The sequence below is a fragment of the Astatotilapia calliptera genome, chromosome 16, assembly GCF_964374335.1.
Source record: "Astatotilapia calliptera chromosome 16, fAstCal68.1, whole genome shotgun sequence".
Lineage (NCBI taxonomy): Eukaryota > Metazoa > Chordata > Actinopteri > Cichliformes > Cichlidae > Astatotilapia > Astatotilapia calliptera.
Genome location: NC_137437.1, coordinates 11,634,874 through 11,655,208, shown reverse-complemented (window position 1 = coordinate 11,655,208; position 20,335 = coordinate 11,634,874). Strand labels below are relative to the sequence as shown.

At 41.6% G+C, this 20,335-nt stretch overlaps 2 protein-coding genes across 3 annotated transcripts; one reads left to right on the top strand and one right to left on the bottom strand.

Annotated features, from left to right (window-relative positions):
* Positions 1-1,060: 1,060 nt before the first annotated feature.
* Positions 1,061-8,767, bottom strand: tbccd1 (TBCC domain containing 1). Of its 2 annotated transcripts, none has more exons than XM_026144656.2 (9): positions 8,598-8,767; positions 7,804-7,868; positions 7,463-7,729; positions 7,176-7,334; positions 6,879-6,995; positions 5,165-5,414; positions 4,889-5,075; positions 4,093-4,623; positions 1,061-2,809 (listed from the first exon to the last, which is right to left on the bottom strand). In XM_026144656.2, exons 2-9 carry the CDS (start codon positions 7,864-7,866, stop codon positions 2,596-2,598), a joined length of 1,788 nt encoding a protein of 595 aa, XP_026000441.1. In that variant the 5' UTR covers positions 7,867-7,868; positions 8,598-8,767; the 3' UTR covers positions 1,061-2,595. The 2 variants fall into 2 exon arrangements, with proteins under 2 accessions (XP_026000441.1, XP_080146428.1); XM_080290302.1 differs by lacking the exon at positions 8,598-8,767 and adding an exon at positions 8,447-8,527.
* A 294-nt stretch (positions 8,768-9,061) lies between these two features.
* Positions 9,062-15,931, top strand: dnajb11 (DnaJ heat shock protein family (Hsp40) member B11). The gene is made up of 10 exons (XM_026144657.2): positions 9,062-9,259; positions 9,682-9,838; positions 11,348-11,445; positions 11,536-11,668; positions 11,866-12,008; positions 13,643-13,725; positions 13,799-13,856; positions 13,952-14,063; positions 14,165-14,324; positions 14,889-15,931. Exons 1-10 carry the CDS (start codon positions 9,186-9,188, stop codon positions 14,951-14,953), a joined length of 1,083 nt encoding a protein of 360 aa, XP_026000442.2. The 5' UTR covers positions 9,062-9,185; the 3' UTR covers positions 14,954-15,931.
* The last annotated feature ends 4,404 nt before the right edge of the window (positions 15,932-20,335 follow it).

Here is a 20,335-nt window from a genome sequence, read left to right as displayed (position 1 = left end):
AAAAAATGATCCTGAAACAACACCATCGTCTCTGGGCCAAAGCTCCTTTCAAACGGACCGAGGCAAAGTGCAAACTGTTCTGCGGTCAGAGAAATCCAAATCTGAAATTCTTTTTGGAAAGCTCAGATGTCACGTCCTCCGGGCAAAATATAAGAGGCACCACCCAGCTTGTCATCAGCACTCAGTTCAAAAGACTGAATCTCTGATGGTATGTGGTATTGGTGCCTATGGATCTGACTGCTTGCACATCTGGAAAGGCAACATCAAGGTGAAATACAAAGCAACAAAACCTGTAGCTTTTTCAAAAAACAAAGAATATCTCAGCAAGACCATGCTAAACTGAATACTGCATCTATCAAAACAACATGACTTCATAGTAGACGAGTCCAGGTGCTGAATTGACTTTCCTGCAGTGCAGACCTTTCAAATGAAAACATTTGGCTCATCGTGAATGAACAATCAGACAAAAAAGGCTCTGGACTATGGAGCAACTAGACTCTTATATCAGAGAAGAACAGGGCAACACTCCTCTCCCAAAACTCCAGCAGCTGCTCTCTTCAACTGATGCTAAAAGAGGCGCTGCAGCACAGTGGTAAACTTGGAACATGCAGCTGCCATCAAATTCAAAATAAGCTTTTTTTTTCCTGAAAATGCTACATTTAATTGTCTTCTGTGTTGAATAAAAAAATGATTTATGAAATCTGCAAGTCTTTGCATTCTGCTCTTATTTACATTTTACACAAAAGTTTCAACTTTTACGGAATTAAAATTTTACTGTGCGTTCTGTCGTGTAATAAAATTCAGTGGTAAGTGGCTTAACAAACAGGAAATAATGGTGAGGTACAAGGACTGAACTGAAAATGAATGAAAAAGCAGCCAATGTCCAAAGACAATCTTTGAAAGCCTCTCAGAAAGCCTGGAGAACTATTGGCACCAACATATATATAATATACCACTCTAAAAGTCTGGCTTCTTGGAAATAAAATACAAAGAAATGAAGGTTAGAAGACTTTTGCACATTATTGTAAATATCCAAAGAAACACATAAGATGCGACCCGGTTGTAGTCAAAACCTTTATTTCAGTTTTTAACAATTAAAAATGACTTGGTGCTCTTGCACAGAGCTGTGCATCAAATTAACAGGACCATTTTTTAGTAAACAACAGCATTAAGGCATTTACAGCATGAATCGGTTCATCCTGAAACTGTTTTAAGCACATATTCCCTTCATTTGCTATTTCCAATACAGTGCTGCCCTGATGATTTCAAGCAGGCCTTCTGTGTATAATTTACATCATATTTTGTATAGAAGTCAAAATTCAGCGTGCCGTAAAGTATATGTGGTAAGAGGAAGCTAACTGCCTGAAGTACACTTGGAGGTATTCACTGCTAACAGTTATTCTAGAGGTAAAGTAGATTTATGAAAAATAATTATTATTCAGTGCTAAAAATCGACATCTTTATTCAAAAATAAATATACATTTAAGTTTTCTTGGAAAACTGGTCACCAGTTTAATAAATCCTGCCTCAGCTGGAACAGCAGATTAGCTTGTTCTGTTGTACTGCAGAAATTCAAGCACGACTCTGCAGCAGCTGCACTGTCATGTGAGAGCAAACTCAAGCACACAAAACAGCATCACTACAGCTATTAGCAGCATGTGAGTAACGGGTTATACACACACACACACGAAAATGCTTTATTAATATTCTAAAAAATAATACTATTACGATCTAGGTACTAACATGCCCCTTTAGATTCGAAGTGCTTAAAATGTTCAGCATCTACATCCATCCATCCTCCATCTACATCTTTAAATGCTCAGCAGGTTCCCTCAGAAAACTTGTATACGAGGTCTGTTTGAGAAGATTCGGCGTCAGTAGGTGCATGGAAGAGACGACAGGGTCTCCAGAGGGCTGTGATAGGAAGCAAGTTCAACATATCAAGGCTCTGTTTCAGTTAGCTAGCTTAAAAACCATAGCTTTCTGCTATCCTATTAATGTTGCTTCATAGTCCATGACCACACTGAACCACAGTTACCCATAATTCAGCACCTGAAAGCTGTCTATCAAATTAATTCAAACAGGTTTTGGTTTCTCTATTGCAACACAAAGTTCACCTACACACTGGATGGACAGTTGGTACCAAATTATGTTTGAAAAACAGACTGACTGCTTGAAAACAATGTGTCAGGGTCTATTTACTCGACTGTCAATCACAGTTAATCGTTGTGCCTAGTTTGTTCCTCCTCATCCTCACTCTGAAGAAGACAATAAGCAGGAAAATGTCTCTTTAAAGCATGTGGCGACTTCACACATGCCTCATCTTTACAGAGTGTGTGTGGCACATGATGTTGTTTGATAACAAGCCAATTCACTCCCACTTTAGACATGTCAAACATTTAGCTGCCTTTTCTCAAGAAGGAACTGTGAACTTGGACACAACTGTAAGCTGCTGGAAAAGCTTAACCAGCAGCAAGAACTCACAGCAGCACCGTGTGAGAAGAAGACCATATGTAACCTGCATGTGCAAACGGCCATGCTGCCTTAATTTACAGGTGCAATTATTCTGCTGGCAAAAAAAGCAAACAGTAAAATTCAACACGCCATGGATGACTGCCCCACTGCCTGTCCAGTCCTCATATGTTTGGGATCATTCACTTGGTTGGTGTCTGCTGCTGCCCCATCAGAGTCCTTTACAGAGGCTATTGTGGGTGGGATTAGGCTGTCCAGTTCCTGCCTGTGACCCGTTTCCAGAAGCCACTCATGAAACTTCATTTCCACCAATTCCTGGAACTGTTGCTTCTGCTCCCTGGAAAGACAGAGAACGTAAAAGAAAGTTGCATTTAAACGGCATACCGGTAATATTGAAAATAACAGAGCTTAACAAAAAAAGTCTTTCTGAAATGAAGGAGAGAAAATTCTTAGCATCATTCACCTTATTTCCTACATTTATGCTCCAGCAACAATATGCGTGTGTTTAATTTTCTGTTTCTTAACCTGGTACTTTAATAGCTCGTATATAGTAGTAGCAATGTCAATGTTGTCAATGGAGACAGTGTACAGAGTATGTGATCAATGGGTCTGTGGGCCACTCTTACTTGTGGTCATGTGGGCCTGCCAACCAGCCGCAGACAAGAGCGAAGTTCTAACATACAAAGAGCTGAAGTGAAACTGAGCATTAAAACCAATGAAGCGTCCACTATAGCCACCATCTGTGCTCTTCTTCTTTTTAATAAAGGTCTTCTAATTTTCACTCCTCCATAGTCCTCTACCTGCCTGCATGCTCAGCACTCCAGATGATTGGATATCATATTCCTGTTTTGGAGTTAAAACAAAGACTAGCCTCTGTAGGAGGCATTAGTTTGTCTATATAAATTTGTAGCAGTTTTTCAAGCTGAAAACTTTCTGATTTTTCAGATTTTCTTGTGAGCACAAATTGTAACCCAGTTCAGAAAGAGTGGATCACAATCTAATGCTTCCAAACATGAATCCTCACATGAACCTCACAGCACCTTCAGTGTTGTACATCATAGTTAGAGTCATAGTATCCAATCACAACATTCAAAGCAGAATGAAGACTTTCCAATAAGACTATCTTTGAAACGACTGTTTAACTAACGTTCCTCCATTGGTCTCTGACCAGTACATGGATACTATATAAAATCGAATGTTTTGAAACAAGTCCAAAACTCTTGCCTTGTCTCTTGTCTGACAGACAATTTAGATATCACATCACTGACCAATCGAGTGGTGCCACTCCCAAAACTTTTGGTATGCAGATATACAATCGTGTTCCTGCCAGTTTAACGTGTATTTCCTTTAAAAGATGAACATCTATTTATGAATGTAAAGAGCCAGTGGAGAACTGCCTCGTGCAACCCGTCTGACATCAGTGTGCTCACTGAACTGCATATCTCTCACACATAGCAGTTAACTGACATTCATATTGAGTTTTTGGAATCCCTTTGCTGTTACAATTTTCCACTGATTAAAAGGCACGCTACATAATGAAACACTAAAACTTACTTGAACACATGTATAGGTGGCTGAACCACTGCTTAATAAAGGTTTGGGGGTCAATTTCTCACTCACTTGCTCAGCCGGGCCTCTATCACAGTCTTCTGCCAGTTCTGTATTCTCCTCTTCTTTTCGTCCAGAGCTGCCTGGTATGAAGGAGGCAGACCACCGGGCACCTCACATGTGTCTCCCTCCATCTGAAAAGGCACGACCAGCGTGTGGAACTCTGATGGTGGCAGCAAGCGGTAGCAGGAGGGGTCTGGGCTGGACAACGTATTGAGTGAGTGGCTGGCAAGGCCCTCGGTCACCAGAAGTAAGGGCTGATCCCAGAGATTAGGGACAACCGCCAGCCCTACGCTGGCCATGTGATCCTCCAAGGAAGGGTAGAAAGTGTGGAAAGGACCCAGAGTAATGTCCGTGTTTCCCGGCAGTAGCAACGGGCGTGTGGGCGTAAGGGCATGGATGGTGCAACGTGAGGAAGTTCCAATAACAATTCGGCCGGCCATGCACACCACCCACACATTCTGGCAGCTGTGGATGTGGACGCTGGTCTCAACGGGACCCAGAACCACAGTGCTGTCACGGCATTTGTCCACACTGACTGATCTAAAGGAACAAATTCCACAACAGAAAGAACATAAACTGTACAGATACAGCCACTGAAAACTGCCGCTTTCAGCCAGAGATCAGCCAACTGACAGTCAGCCTAGGAACGGGAATCGAGAACCAGTTCTTGTAGAATACCAGTTCCCAGTAGGGCAATTCCTTCTAATCATTAGTCTGCCTGCCTATCAATTCCACGTATGGTGCTTGCACTCTTGGCCTGTATGCTAAAGATAACCCAACTTCTATTACTAGAAGGCAACCTTACCTGAGAGGTGAGAGAAGGTATATGAAGGCATCAGCACATCTATGGATTTTAATGTTGGCACCAGTCAGCTTGTCTGAAGTTTTAGCCAGGGTCTGTTTTAAGACTTGGGACATCAGCACCATTTTACTACCAGGTGGTGCCATGTGGGTGTTCCTGGCTATCTTGGCTCTCTTCATGGCCCCTTCCACTAGAACACACAAACACACATAGGCGGTCAAAAAAAGGCACAAAGTGAAGACCGTGAGGAAGGACTAATGCCAGATGATTTTACTAAACCTTGCTGAGCCCAAGCGAGCTTCTTGCCCGAATGGAGACAGGCAGTTATTCCAAAGGGATTCAGAGTGAGGCTGCGCTGGAGGCAGGAGAGGAGATTGTGCAGAGGGAAGGAACGGGTGAGCGAGGAGTAGCCAGCTTGTGTTTCGAGGGGACCTTTGGTCAGCAGCCGGTGAATGGGCTGAACAGCTTTTCCTTGGCAAACTGAGCCCTCCAGAAGCAGACCCAAGCTCCGCACAGCGTCCAGGGATACCTGATAGAACATAACTGAGAAATCAGTTACAGTATGGACTTGTTTTTATATTTCAAATAGTATAGATTAATACAAGAGAAATTCTCTAATCAAAAATTTTAACATAATGAGTTTACTTTAACAGCTACAATTTGCTGTTAATGTTTTATTTACACTAGTGAAAGAAAAAAATGTACAGCCATAAATCTAACTCATCTATCAATTAAGATGGAAAGTCAGAAACGCCAGACTGACCACCTCTGTAAATGCAGAGGTTCTGACAGTTTTCTGCTCTGGGGCATTCAGGTGTGTGTTATTACAATGTGAAGGAGGAACAACACCAGCACTGATCTTAGAGAAGCACTTGTTGCTGTCTATGAAGTCGGGAAGGGGGTTAGGCTATTTATTATCATTCTGCAGAAAGATGTTAAATGTTAAAGTTGGTAACAATACAGTTAGAAAAAGAATGGGAGGACTGTTAGGAAAAAGCCTCGTCTCTGCAAAAAACACTTTACAGTCACTGAGTCAACATCAGCTCCTCTGTATACCAAAGTATTCTAGAGTCAAACGGCAGCAAACAGCTGGATGGCTGAAAAGGAAAAGAATCAAAGTGGGGTTTTTAAATCCAGACCTTAACCTGACTGAAATGCTATTGGAGGACCTTACGAGAACTTTTGTGAATTAATGTAAACCTCAATAACCTGAAGCAACGTTGTACAGCTCCACAGTTTATCATCTACCTGAAACAAACTATTTTAGGTCTTCTCCCTTCCAGCCAACTTTCTTCTAATTGGCTGCCCTTCATGCACAGTGGGTTTGAGCAGAAGGTGGGTAGCGCTCGATGCTCACAGTGAGTGGTATGCCTGTTGCAGAATTTTATCTTCTGCATTAACTGAACTGTTCTGAAATCTTATGCTGTAATGCATGCAGTAACCTGATGTGAAACTACACAGACATGTTCACATCACATTGACGCAGCCAGCAATGTCTATGTCTGATGCTTTAGACACTGCCATTTCTTTTTACACATTTACAGCTACTTTCTCTTCTGATACCAGTTTTCAAATTGGCTGCAAAAGAACAGATCAACTCAAAGAAGAACGCCATTGCTAACTAGTGTTTCGGCAAAGAGATGCAGAGCAACATGGGCACACCAGCACAAGCAGAAATGTTGGCAACAACATTTGACTATCATGTAGGCTCTGCACAGATTCAGTGCAGAGGTAGAAATCAAGCTTCAGAATACAACATTAGAGATAATTACTCTCAGAGACAAGATAAAGATGCAAGAGAGGCAACAACTACCTGAAATAGACTGATTAGCTCACAGGGATTGCTTCTACATATATGTCTATAAGAATATATTTAAGAAGATATATTAAATATACTGGTATCTTAAATACTCTGGCTAGCACCAAATATTGTTAAAAATATCTAGATTGTGTCTGTGACCTAACGCAGGATGTGTGCTTGCTCTTCCCAGACCTGGCAGTCTCTTAGGGCCTGTCCAGATTGCGACAGTTGACCAGGCTCCACTAGCAGCTCCAAAATCTCTGCCAGATGGCTTTGCACGAAGGACAGGTGAGCCTGATCATCCCAATTCTGCAGAACCAAAACAGGAACAAAACAGGAACAAAACAGGAACAAAACAGGACTATAAGTGGTTAACTTCATATACACCACCATACAATAATTTGCACCAGATCTAATTAGAACTACACAATACTATAAATCCTGCTGCATTGTTGGTCATTCTGTTTTATGTTTCATGGCAAAGAGAACCTTGTTCTGATAGCTAGTCTTGGACTCTCTGTCTGATGGAGACGGGGAGCGAGTGCGATGGCTGGGCCACTCTTCCCCAATCAGAGAGGTGCGCAGAGACACGCGGTTCAGCTGCTGAATGTAGAGGAAAAGGAGAAACTGCAGAGTGTCCACAGACAACTGGTGCACAAAGGAAAGGGAAAAAAACCACAGGTTACCTATCAATATGCAGCCGCTCTTCCTTCAAATCTGACGGCAAGGTTACAATACTATCAGTCCTTGGAATAAATATTTAAACTTTATTTAACCTTGTTCCTCTGCTGGTCCAGCTCACTTTTAGTAGAACACTGGGAAAGACACTCAGCCCACTCCAGCCTCTCCTCTGGTGTATGACCTATCAGAAGGTCATAGGTCTCAAAGTAGAGCCACGCAAGGTCTTCTGGAAGCTGCAACTTTCCACAGGCGATATGCCTCCACATGGGCCAGCTCAGGATGGGGAAGCAGCCATTCCTTGTTCGCACATAGATAGCCATCTTTCGAAGATAGTGTAGGTTTAGCTTGGAGGACGGTGCCACCTACAACGATAGTAATTCATGCTATTTACAAGATTTACAGCTATTGGCTGATATCATAGTGGAAGTATATTTACCTGTAGGGCACCAAGTAGGAACGGTTCCATGCGTGGCCATATGCTCACACCGTTTGCCTCCATGTCTGAAGAGTTAGAGTACAAAACCATGTGACATACACCGATAATTAATTACTTGAGTATTTGACACCGTATAAGTACAATGCACTTTTAAATCACAATGACAGAGCCATTACTGGATTATGATTATTAGTCACGAACCAGGGAAGGAGCTGGGGAGCACTAGCAGTTAAACTGGTCAAACTGGACAGTTACAATAACATAATGCTTTGTTATTTCGCACAGACTCAACCTCTGTCCACACTGTTTAGTTCACCATGTCACTCATACTCCAGCCACTTTAACTCTGCACACACACAACTGTATATCAATTCAGATACAGCGCAGGATGTTCTGCTTTTACTCATTTTTTTTAAACTCATCGCATTTCATGAACCTTCTCTTTGTTGTTTTTTTTTTTAGTACAGCAACAACAGACCTAATCTTCAAAAATGACCGTTTAATTACAGGTTGAAAAATATCTTCCTGGCAACCAGGCTGCTCGTGCCATCAACACTAGGCATCTAATTTCAAGTTTGACAAGCTAATCAAAACTAAGCTAACATCAATCCAGTAACACAGTAAATATATGCACAAAACTCACTTGTTTTTGCTGTGGCACAACAAGAAATGAAGCCGAATACCAGGCGCACTGATATTTGCTCATAAAGTTAACTCTAACATAAAAAAGTAGGGCTGGCCAGCTTAGCTTAGCTCCAGTTAGCTAGCTGAGCTAGGACAGCTCTGGATCTTACTGTCAGACTTTGTGTCCTCGTCCTGTTACTGGGATCTTCGGCCTGAATGAGAAAAGGGCCGACAGGTCAAGGACTCATAGGTGGGTATACAGAGGAGGACGAGTGCAGTGGTTCCTGGTTTGTTGTCAGACGCACATCTGCCGTCCTTCCTATTTGGCGCCCTCCTCTCCACTCAGATCTCAGCAGACATCTGTTGCGCGCAGCTCCCGGGGGCGCGCTTCAGCCTGCACTATGAGCATGCATGGTGCCCGGGTTTTTTTATTCACCGAAATGTTCAGTTTTTTATTAGTTGTACTTATACATGTAACAAAAAACAAAAACAAAAGCAAAAAACAAAAAACCCCAAACAAACCCAAAAAACATCGGCGCAAACAGTTATATATGACAAAAAAGGGCTGCTGAGAAAGGTGTGAGCTGTCTCTTTAACGCTGGGCAGAGTTTTTCGGGAGAGGATGATTTGCCGACATCCAGTGGGCGGGCTTTCTCTGACAGGAGGAAGAAGGCTTGTGGCTGACTGACTGGCAGCTGGGATCCGAGCTTTAAAAAGCCGGTTGTTCTTTGCTACCTCCTTGAGAAATCCTGACATCTATGGCTGCTAAAGGGATGAATCTGTGTAACGTGTGCTGCCTGCTTCTTTATGCTACTACGGCGGTGCTTGCCGGGTAAGTGGTGTTCGCTCGGACAGCGGCGAAACAGCATCGCCAGCTGGTACACATGTTTCACTGTGATTGGTCTAGACGTGCTCTCCATGCGTGGAACAGTCTGACACACAGAGCTAACTTGCTAATAAGTGCTTTCGTTGTCTTTTCCCCACTCAGTAAAAAGTGTATCCACCACTTGTAAGGGCCGTGTTTTAAGTGACTACCTAGCTTAGTTAGCTTTGAGCTAGCCATTACGACAGATGAAGCTGCTGCATACTGTCTATGGAAGCCACACTGGCTTACCCCCCCGGAGATTGTAAAACACCGAGTTAGCTACAATCTAAAAGTAGCATCATTGCCATTTGATAACGGTTTCCCGTTTTTCTTCTACCTCTGTGCCTCCTGTGTCTGCCTCATTTGTGCCATCTTCCTCTCTCCTGTAGGCGAGATTTCTATAAAATCTTGGGGGTGAGCAAGAGTGCATCAATCAGGGACATCAAGAAGGCCTACAGAAAGCTGGCTTTGCAGTTACACCCCGACAGAAACCAAGACGACCCGCAAGCCCAGGACAAGTTCGCAGACTTGGGGGCAGCCTATGAGGTAGATGTGTAGCCATTGTTGTGTTCTTGATGCTAGTGATATCCGAGATGAGCAACAATGAAATTGTTTTTGAGTTAAAAGACTGTTATATTTTCATAGTATCAGCTGTGTTCGGGGACAGTAGCGCAGATTTAATCCTATGTGAGTATAAAAGCGCCCAAGACGCCGATACAACTGTTTTATAAGCCTGAAATTTGGTTGTTGTTGGTAAGATCTCTGCGATTGGACGATTAGACCGTGTGGCTGAATCTGATTGGCTGTCAGGCAGCACAGCTGGTGTATTGAAAATTCAGACGTGGATGAGTGGGAGTGGATTCGGATAAGCGCTGCAGGTGTTTCCGTGTCAAACGTTCACGTTTCTTTTAAAAACGGAAGTGGTTATTAATCGAGTTTCATTAGTCGAGGTGGGTCTATAAATGTATCTCTAAATGAATGACAATATAATAAAAAATAATAGAAAATAATTGACAAGATCTACAAATTCTTTTGAGTTTTTTTTTGTTTTTTTTTAGTTTTTAGTTTTTTTTAGTTTTTTTTTTATTGTTATTGTTGCTATTGAGGTACCTCAGGCACCAAAACGATAACAATCTCAACCATAAAGTTCAGTAGGTATTTGTTTAAAGAAATCTAAAGTGGTGGTACAATATATAACAAATAAAAATATTTCAAAACCAGAGTTTGAAATGGCTTACTAAATGTAGGAACAGCAACATATCCAACATTCTTTGGTAGTCTCTTCAGGTGCTCACCTTGAAGTTGAGAAAAGTTTAACTTGGGACCTCCCCACTTGGATTTTTTGCCTGTTGTTGCTGAATGAGGGAAGAGAGCTCTCTGTCACCTCAGTAAACACCTTCTTCGTTGGTTGAGGAGCTCACTTACTAGTTTCAAGTCCTGTTACAACATAATCTTCATGTTGTAAATTATGCTCACTGTTAGTCAAGAAGATTATTTCCCAGTACAGTCTGATCTGCCTCTCACTTATATCTAGTTTCAAAAAGGTTGACAAAACGAAATGAGGTTCAGCTTGATGCTTAATGATGTGAGATAATCTTTTATCTATAGTCTGTGGTTGAAACAACGGGAGATAATGACAAACTGATTAGCAGTAGTAACAGCCGTAAAAGTTTTCAATGAATTTCCAAAATCTCATCTTCTAAGAATGGAGCCATTGCTGCTTTTCTCAGGTGAAGGCACTTCTAGAGCCACAATGTAATTGCTGGCTGTTCCTTCTAATGGGTCAACTGTTTGTATTCTCATATTTGAAAAAGTATATATTTTATACGTAAGCTTTAAGATTGTTTCAGTAGTAACAGTTCACTGACTTTTCATTTCATTCTTTAATGAATCAGTCAATTTCAAAAACTAACACAGCTTTCAAGAGCCCATCGACATTTTTTTTTTCTTGTGTTTTTTTTACATTGAATTATGACACTCACACGTTGTATCAGCGGAGAGAACAAAGACTGCGGCATGTGGCCATTGTGTGATTGACAGGTTGTCTGTTTGTAGGTCCTCTCAGATGAGGAGAAAAGGAAACAATATGACATGTATGGAGAGGACGGGCTCAAAGAGGGTCACCACAGCTCTCACAACGATATCTTCTCCAGGTTGGTTTCATGAGCTCAGCTGGATTTTATGCCAGGTTCAGCTAAATGCATGTATAATGTCCACTCATGCTACTGTTCCTCCCTCTGTAGCTTCTTTGGTGACTTTGGGTTCATGTTTGGTGGCAACCGACAGCAGCAGGACAGGAATATTCCCAGAGGAAATGACATAGTACTGGACCTGGAGGTTACACTGGAAGAAGTTTACTCTGGGAACTTTGTGGAGGTGTGGAGAAACTCCTGGTTTCCAAACGAACAGTCTTTACCGTCCTTTATTCACATTTCAAGTTTGTTCCACAAATAGGAGCTAGCTATAGTGTCACTTCATTCAGTCATCAAACTGCAAGGCTTACCGATGAATCGTCTAATTTACTACCTGTAGATTTTCATGTTATCAACACTTATTTTTCCCGCTGTATGCAGGTTGTACGTAACAAGCCTGTAGCTAAAGAAGCTCCTGGTAAAAGGAAGTGTAATTGCAGACAGGAAATGAGGACGACCCAGCTTGGACCTGGACGTTTCCAGATGACTCAGGAAATGGTGTGCGATGAGTGTCCCAATGTGAAGTAAGTCAGCTCCTGTTGTCATCATTAAATGGGGCCTATTATGCTTTTCCTTATTTTCTATGCTACATGGCTGTGACATCATAGAAAATGTCCCTAATGTGGTCATCTCAGGCACACAGCTCTGGTGCAGAAGCCCCACCCACCTGCTGTTTGTGAGGCATTATGAGGAATATGTTGAACTCTCAATCAAACAAAGCAACTCTGCTGCACCAGTAAAACAAATGGACTGATATTGAGCAACACAAGTCCACAGTACAGATGTTACTACTCAATTTTATAAATGATAACCCCATTTTGGACACCAATGAAAATGAGATGAAGCATCTGAAGTCGTAAATTTGAATGTCTCTAACCCAAGTTTGGACTTGGCCACCGATTGTACAGCTACAGGGTTTGAATCTGCGATGCTTCCATTTTAATTTTTGATAACTGCTTCAGGTTGTATGTTGGTCTAGCTCTCTCAGAATGACATTGATCTGTTGCTGCAGATGTCAGGTGTGTTTATTACATGTATCAAAGTCAGTACTGATTTTTAGATCATGTATTGCTTCTCGTTTCAATCACTTCTGGTTCTTATTTCCTGATGTGCGAAGTTTCTGGCAGAGTTGATCTTCTTTCTCCATCAGGGTGTGTTTTAGTTGCCAAGACCTTATGATTGGATTTGAAATGAACCCGAGAATACAGATCCAGATCTCAAGATAGACGATCAAGCTACATTATTACACTGTTACCAACAAAACCTGTTAATGTGATGTAAACAAATATGCCACCCACCCATCCATTTTCTTCCATGTATCCGTGACTGGGTTGTGGGGGCAGGAGTCTAGGCAGAGAACCCTGGACCTTCCTCTCCCTAGCCAACTGCTCCTGCTTATCCAGGGGAGCTTCAGCATGTCCTCCTCCCCATGGGCATGCCCAAACCACCTCAACTTGCACCTTTCGATGTGGAGGTGTAGCAGCTCTGCTCTTAGCCCCTCTTCAATTATTGGCTTTCTCACACTCTAAGGCAGTGGTTCCCAACCTTTTTTGCGCCACGGACCGGCCTTTAAGGTGTCGCGGATAAATACAACAAAATAAAACCAGTACCAAAAAAAAAGATTTATTCATAACACACGGGAAGAGACCCAGGGACACCGAATTAACGATAAAAAATGATAAAAAAAATAATGCTAAAAACTGTGAATTTCACACCCGAGCCTCTACTCTCGCGGTCTAGTACCAAACGACTCACAGCGGTTCCCAGCGGTTGGGGACCGCTGCTCTAAGGGACAGGCCAGATGATCTTTGGAAAGCTCATTTCTGCCACTTGTGTCTTGTTCTTTCAATCACTGCTAAGTTTATGACCATAGGCGAGGGTAGGCACGTAGATCAACTAGTAAACTGAGATCTTTGCTTTTACACTCGGCTCTCCCTTCACCATGATGGACTGGTACAGCGTCCACATGACTGCATTCCACTAGAACAAGTTCTGAGTCACAAAGTTCAACAGCAGACTGAAAGAAATGGGGGGGGGGATGCTTATGGGATATTTTGAAAAACACATCAGGAATCCTAGATTTCAGCTTAACGTACTTAATAAATTGACCAATAAATTGTATTAACAAATACATCCTCTGATGTTATCTTATCTGCAGGCTGGTGAATGAAGAGAGGACCTTAGAGGTAGAGATCGAGCAAGGAGTGAGAGATGAGATGGAGTACCCTTTTATTGGAGAAGGTAACTGCTTTGTAAATCTTAATTTGTTAGCTTTTTGTCACTCCCTGTTTCTAACATTTTACTCTGACCACAGGGGAACCTCACATCGATGGAGAGCCCGGAGACCTTCGATTTCGCATCAAAGTGTTGAAGTATGAACAGATTTCTGTGTGTGAGAGAGGCGTTCACCAATTAGAATATAAGTATAGTGACAGACAAGTGATGTGGGGATGTTTCTACTTTATAGACATCCTGTGTTTGAGCGCAGAGGAGATGATCTCTACACTAATGTCACCATCTCTCTGGTGGAGGCACTGGTTGGCTTTGAGATGGATATAGTACATTTGGATGGACACAAGGTTCTGTATATGCTTCTTGTTTTGAAAGATTATATTATTTGGGGAAAAATAAAAACATGTATAAGATTGATAGTAAATGTTTGTCTGTCTTTGCCTGGCAGGTCCACATAGTGAGGGATAAGATCACAAAGCCCGGTGCTCGAATGTGGAAGAAAGGAGAGGGACTGCCCAACTTTGACAACGTCAACATTCGAGGTTCCCTCATCATCACCTTCGATGTAGACTTTCCTCAGACACAGCTCGACGACCAGCAGAGAGAAGGTCAGAGTGTGGCAGTGTTAAAGGGTGGTCTGGGAGAAGTTAAGGACACGTCATATCTTAAGGGGACCTACTGTATTCTGCTCATTTAGTCCTTATTTATCTTACAAGGCTTTCCTGCTTCTCTTTTAAACGAGGCATGTTAGCTCTTTCAAGTTCTTCTGATTGGCTGCCCCTCCTAAGCAAAAGATTTGAAGAGCAGGTGACTGAATGTCTGAGTTGACCAAACTTGGGCCGTGTCAACCATAAGAACACTACGTACATAACAGAAAATAAGGATTGGTCCCCTGTCAGTGATTCAAATTTACAAAGAGAGATGCCAAAAACAAATAGTTGAATTTAGAGTTTATAAATTAAAGTTATACCTTTTTTTTATTTTTTAAAGTTTGTCTTCAGAAAAGGTTTATATGCCAAGTAGTTATTCTATATGCATTTTAATTTAATTGAATGGGACAGAAGAACAGTCTTTGTTACATGTTCTCATTTCTGAACAGGATCAATGATGTTGTAGTTCGATCTGCTCGCGGGGAAAGGTTTTTAACAGCAGCTGTCACCGTGTCGTTGCAGGTATTCGGAATCTTCTGAAACAGGGATCTGTACAGAAGGTTTACAACGGACTACAAGGATACTAACGCACCGAGCAACAGCGCCTGAACTGATTCACATACCACCCAAACACACACACACAGACACACTTGTTCAGTCAGCAGGAGCGTGATCTGTAATCCTAGCCAGGGTGTATTTATTATTTTTCAGATTTGTCTCAGGATGGCTTGAATCCAATTTGTTTTTACTTTTTAAATGTTCTACATCTTCTCAGCAGTAGCACAACAGCAGATGTTTTATGTGAGGTGTAAAAATGGACACTCTGAACCTTTTCATTCCCTGCATTACCCTGTAACAGTAAGTCTTTTTGTCCATATTTGTATGTCAAGTTTACTTCTTTGTATCTGAAAGCACCTACACATGTGTCAACCGCTGCTCCTTTGTGGAGAGGACACCGTTACAGCCCTCTGCGTCTGCTGAAGGATGAGCTACTGACAAACTGGATATCTGAAGAATGTTCAACCTGTGCAAGAGCAGAAGTTTCTCCATTTCTGGTCTTTTTGTTTTAGATGAGTTTTATGAATGTAACAGCATCACTTGTTGAGTGATGGAACTGTTGTTGCTCTGGCCTGACTCCTGTTCAATAATACTCTGTCAATAGGAAAGAACAAATCCAAACCTGTTTGTTGTGTTTGAGTTTTCCTAACTTATGTTGGCGCGTTTCTGTTTGACATGATGTGACTGAAGAACTGTCAGCATTGCACAGCCCCACGTTCACTGTGACAGGAGTTGACCTCTTAAGTTAAACAGTGAAGGCAGTTTGCTCCAGCGTGTGTTTTCCACACCTCTGACACTCTATAGCTCAAAGGGACTTCACTCTATGAAGTAACAGCGTCCCTGTTGACTATAATGGGCTTTTCTGATTTACCTTGACTCTTAAGCCTGATGCTGCCTCCCACTTCTGAGTGTCGTGGCCTTAAATGTAAATTATTTGGCAGTTTTTACAGTTCCTAGGGGATATTGTACTTTTGATTGACAATATAAATAAAGATTTCTACAAATTCTGTTGGCATGTTGTACCCCAGATTCACCAGTAGATGATGTCAGAGTCAAGTAAATAACAAGCTTAGAAAGCCTAAAAGTTAAAGCTCTAAAGTTACAAGGAAGGAGGAAAAACTAAAAGGTTTTTGTTTTTTTTCCACACACAAGAATTGGATGTACTGATGTGTAGAAATGGTTGCATCTTTGGGTGCTTTGGGAGAATTTGGTGCTGACATGAATTTACATATGGGGGTAAGTTGCATTACAGGGCAATGGGTTTGTAAAAATAATCCGTTTGTATTGTGGTCGTAATTCTGAGATCTTGGTGAGATAATCGCATAAATTTGGGAAATCACAATTGATAATAAAACATGTTAAAATACAAGTCTTGATATGTAGAATTGATAATGAGATTTTAAAGTCTAGAGTCAAACGAAAGTAATAATGTTAACACCTTCATAAAAAAGACCTGTGTCTAATAGACACATAAATCAACCTGTTCACTTGTTATAAGGCTGTGGTTCAAGTTTTTAACAGGACATTGCTGTCAAGTTCCACTGTGATGGTGACAAATACAGCATCGTTTTTCATCTACTATTCTGAAGTATTTATCGTATTCAAAAAGTAGTTTTCTCAGCATAAAACTATGCATGCACTGGAAGTCTGCTGTGGCAGACGGTTCCTCGATGAGGAAACTGGCGGGTTGGTTAGTCGCTACTTTGGACAAATGGACTAAACCCTGATCAAACACTAAATTCTTTTTTTAGATTGGTTTTCATCTGATTAGGAAGATTCATACTGCAGTAGGATAATACATCCATCAATTCTCTTCTGCCTATCCAATCCAGCTTGGAGTGGGAGGTGGGGCACACCCTGGACAGGTTAGGATAATACAGCCATGTGAAAAAGAAAGTTTTAAAAATGCACCCGTGACTCGAAATATTGTAGAAGCACCTTCAGGAATAATAACTGCAGTTCTTTTCTGAATGACTTTATCGCTGTGGAGGAATTTTCTTTACAGCGTTGCTTCAGTTGAGATTTGCAGACATTCATTTATGAAAGCTCTCTTAAGGTCCCAGCATAGCATTTCAGTCGGGTTCAACAGCTTCTTTTCTTTTTCAGCCACCTTATTGTAGATGTGCTGCTGTACTTGGGATCACTGTCTTGTTGTATGACCCAATTTGAGGAAAGTTGGCCTCAGATTTGATCTACAATACTTTGGTACACAGAGAAGTGAATTTGGTGCGATGTCCACTTCTAGGAAGATTATGTTAACACACACCTGAATGCTTCAAACCGGCAAACCGCCAAAAGTTCACCTTTTATAGGTGCTGACACACAGGACTTCTTGGAGTCCCGTAAAAAGTTTCTTTTCCACACGACTGTCTAAATGCACTCTGTTAAATTACAGTGAAATACCACCAGACTGATTTACTAACATTAAACAGTTTTTTTCTCATAGCATTTTTGATTGTTTAGTACAGTTTTTTTTAGTATTCTTACTGCAATTGCCACAAACAATTTATTGCTGTAAGACACAACAGCATGCATGTAGCCTAAATTCACCGTCTTCATTTAGTCATTAGACAACTTAAGTTACTGGAACGGTGCTGTATTCAATGATAATAAGCAGCCCGACGATGAATGCTGCTTTAGCTAAACGTTAACACTCAGTCTAACATACACTGAAACACTGCAGCCCACAATCAGCTGCAGAACTAGAGATAACTATTTTACTAACTATACCAGCACGACTAAGTTAAGGATTTAAAGTCAAAGGGTTTGTTTTTTTTGCTGAAGAGAAACTACTGTATGATACTGTAAAATTACACAGTAGCTTCCTGGTAATATTTACATTAATCATGAGAATTTGAAGCAGTCACATGTATTCATAAAAGGCAGGAAATAACTGTATAGGTTTCCTGTATTTGTACAGCAGTTTGTTTTAGTGTAGTGAAGAACTTTTCATTATAAAGGCAACGTTTGAGTCACTCTAGCATTGGAAGCATGAAGGTCCCCACATCTGTACAGATGTGCATGTATGTGTGGTCCATGTGACATATTCTCACCCTATGACCCCTCTACGGCTTTACTATAACGGCTTCCACGTTCACCCCTTTATCCCACAGCCGCTGACCTTGTGGGTGGAACTCTGCAGGGGAGTCTGCCTGCATGGGTGGGGCAGGGGATGCCCACAGAATCATATTTATAATGTGGTGAATGGTGTACACATCTGCCCCACAGGGTTCACATCTCAGACTGCATGTGTGTAATAGTCTCCCACAGTGGATATTGCATGCATATGAATGACTGTGTGTATGCGTGTGTGCTCATGTGTGTGGCCAGTCTGTGTGTATAATGAACTCCCACAGAGATAGCAGGGCTGTGGTAAAGGGAGTTTCCTCTTCAGCCCACCACACATCCCTTAGTCATTTTCAGAGTGATGAGGCTCTGGAGAGGAGACGAGAAGCTTTGACATCAGGCTCAGATAAAACATCTCACTGTTTCACCTCAACACTGCCTCCTTCTGCAACATCCTGATAGCACCACTGAGGCTCAGGTCATTTAAGGAACCATAGCAGACGAAGAAATTGTTTCTCAGTTGGATCAGTTGCTGCAGTTGGGTTTTCACAGCAATATCAAGTAGCTCCTGTTGTCATAATTGTTCAGGACTGAAAAGAAGTGAAGGAGTGAAAAGTAGCATGAGGTAACTTTTGGTCACCCACTTTGTGAGATGTGGTTCTGAGAGGAGATGCCTGAGTGAGTTATGTTGGGGATTTACCATCCATCCACAAATAATCAGTTTTAACCACTTGTAATTACAAATTGCAGAGCACATGAGGGCAGCATTGCCTCTTCAATCACATCCTTCACTAAATCACTTTTTATTACTCCCAGTGCTCACCAGAGGCCTGTAAGATTTGTGTGTAAAATGTGTGTGCATGCAAAAGCACGCCTACACTTGCCAGTTGTTGATGCAGATAAGCACAGGGATCACACTTGACCCTGAGTGTAATGGCTTCTAAGCGTAGCTGCAGGGTTAAGAGAGGCACAGGCTAAAGGAGGGCTAATTGAGCAATCTGTTCTGCGTGTGTGTCTGTGTGTGTGTGTGTGGTGGCGCCAACGGGTGTTGTGACCTGCTCTGACTCGGCAGTGTGCTTGGTTAATGGTGCCTGACCTGTCAGACGCAGGGTTTGTAAAAAGGCTTAAAATGACGCCGAGGCATTACTCAGAGCAGAACATGAAACTTTTCTTCTAAAAAATGATTCTGTCTCTGAAAGCATTTTAAACACAGCATGAAACTGGAATCGGCTGAGGAGTATGAAAGCTTTGTGGTGTATTAACAACTCCGCTGTGATTTGATGCTTTGGTGCTTCGCTGTAAAAACCATAAACTGTATATAAAAAACGGATGTAGCCATCTGACATCACCCAAGGATTTGTGGAGTGGCAGTACGAAGCCTTCGACAGCATTACTTTGTGCAGACAGGATTAGGATGGATGATCTGATATCCTCGTGTTGGTGTTGTTCCCAGATCATCATGAAAATGTTGTTCCAGGTTCAACATTGCAAGTGACCAATCACATTGTTGTGACGTTATTCTTTTGCGCGCCAAGCCATTCGTGCATTTATGAAATTCCAATGTTGCAAGGACAATATCAATTCTGCTTACTGTTTATTAAAGGGTTACGGTTAGGGTTAGGGTTAGGGTCAGAGTCCATTGATCGGCGGACAGAGGCGGTTTCATGCAGCTTTAGTACAGTTTTTTGTTTTACGCCGGTTTTTCCCGAAGTCGCAAAAGTATGACGTCACAACATTCTGATTGGTCACTTGCAATGTTGATCCTGGAACAACATTTTCATGATGATCTGGGAACAACACCAACACGAGGATATCAGATCAACCGGATTGGATTGGGATGGAGAGCTAATGTTAACTAGTTTGGCTAACAAGCTGCATCCATAAGCTGTGCAGGCGCAACACAGAGACACAGATATCGGCTAATTAGTGCTAAACAACATATAAATAAAAGCTATCCAGCTACTATTGAGCGGGTTGTACACCCTAGACAGGTCACCAGGGCTATTATTTGACCAGCAAATGAAAGTATTGAGCAAAGTTGCCAGAAGCACAGGAAATAATTGGAGCCATAGCTGAATACATTTCTATGAACCAGTGTTGTTTTGATTTTTCTTTAACAAAAAAACCTTTTGAAACCTTAAAAGAGTAAAAGGGTATGTGATAGAAAATTCACCCTACAAAATATTCATGAAGGCAGAAATGACCTATAAATAAGGTTTTTATCTTGGGTATTTTAGCATTGGAGGCTATGAAGATTGAATCAATTCACATGAATCATATCTTCTGAAATGTATAAATTCCCATCAATACAACTTGAAAAACAAACAAACAAAAAAAACCCCAAA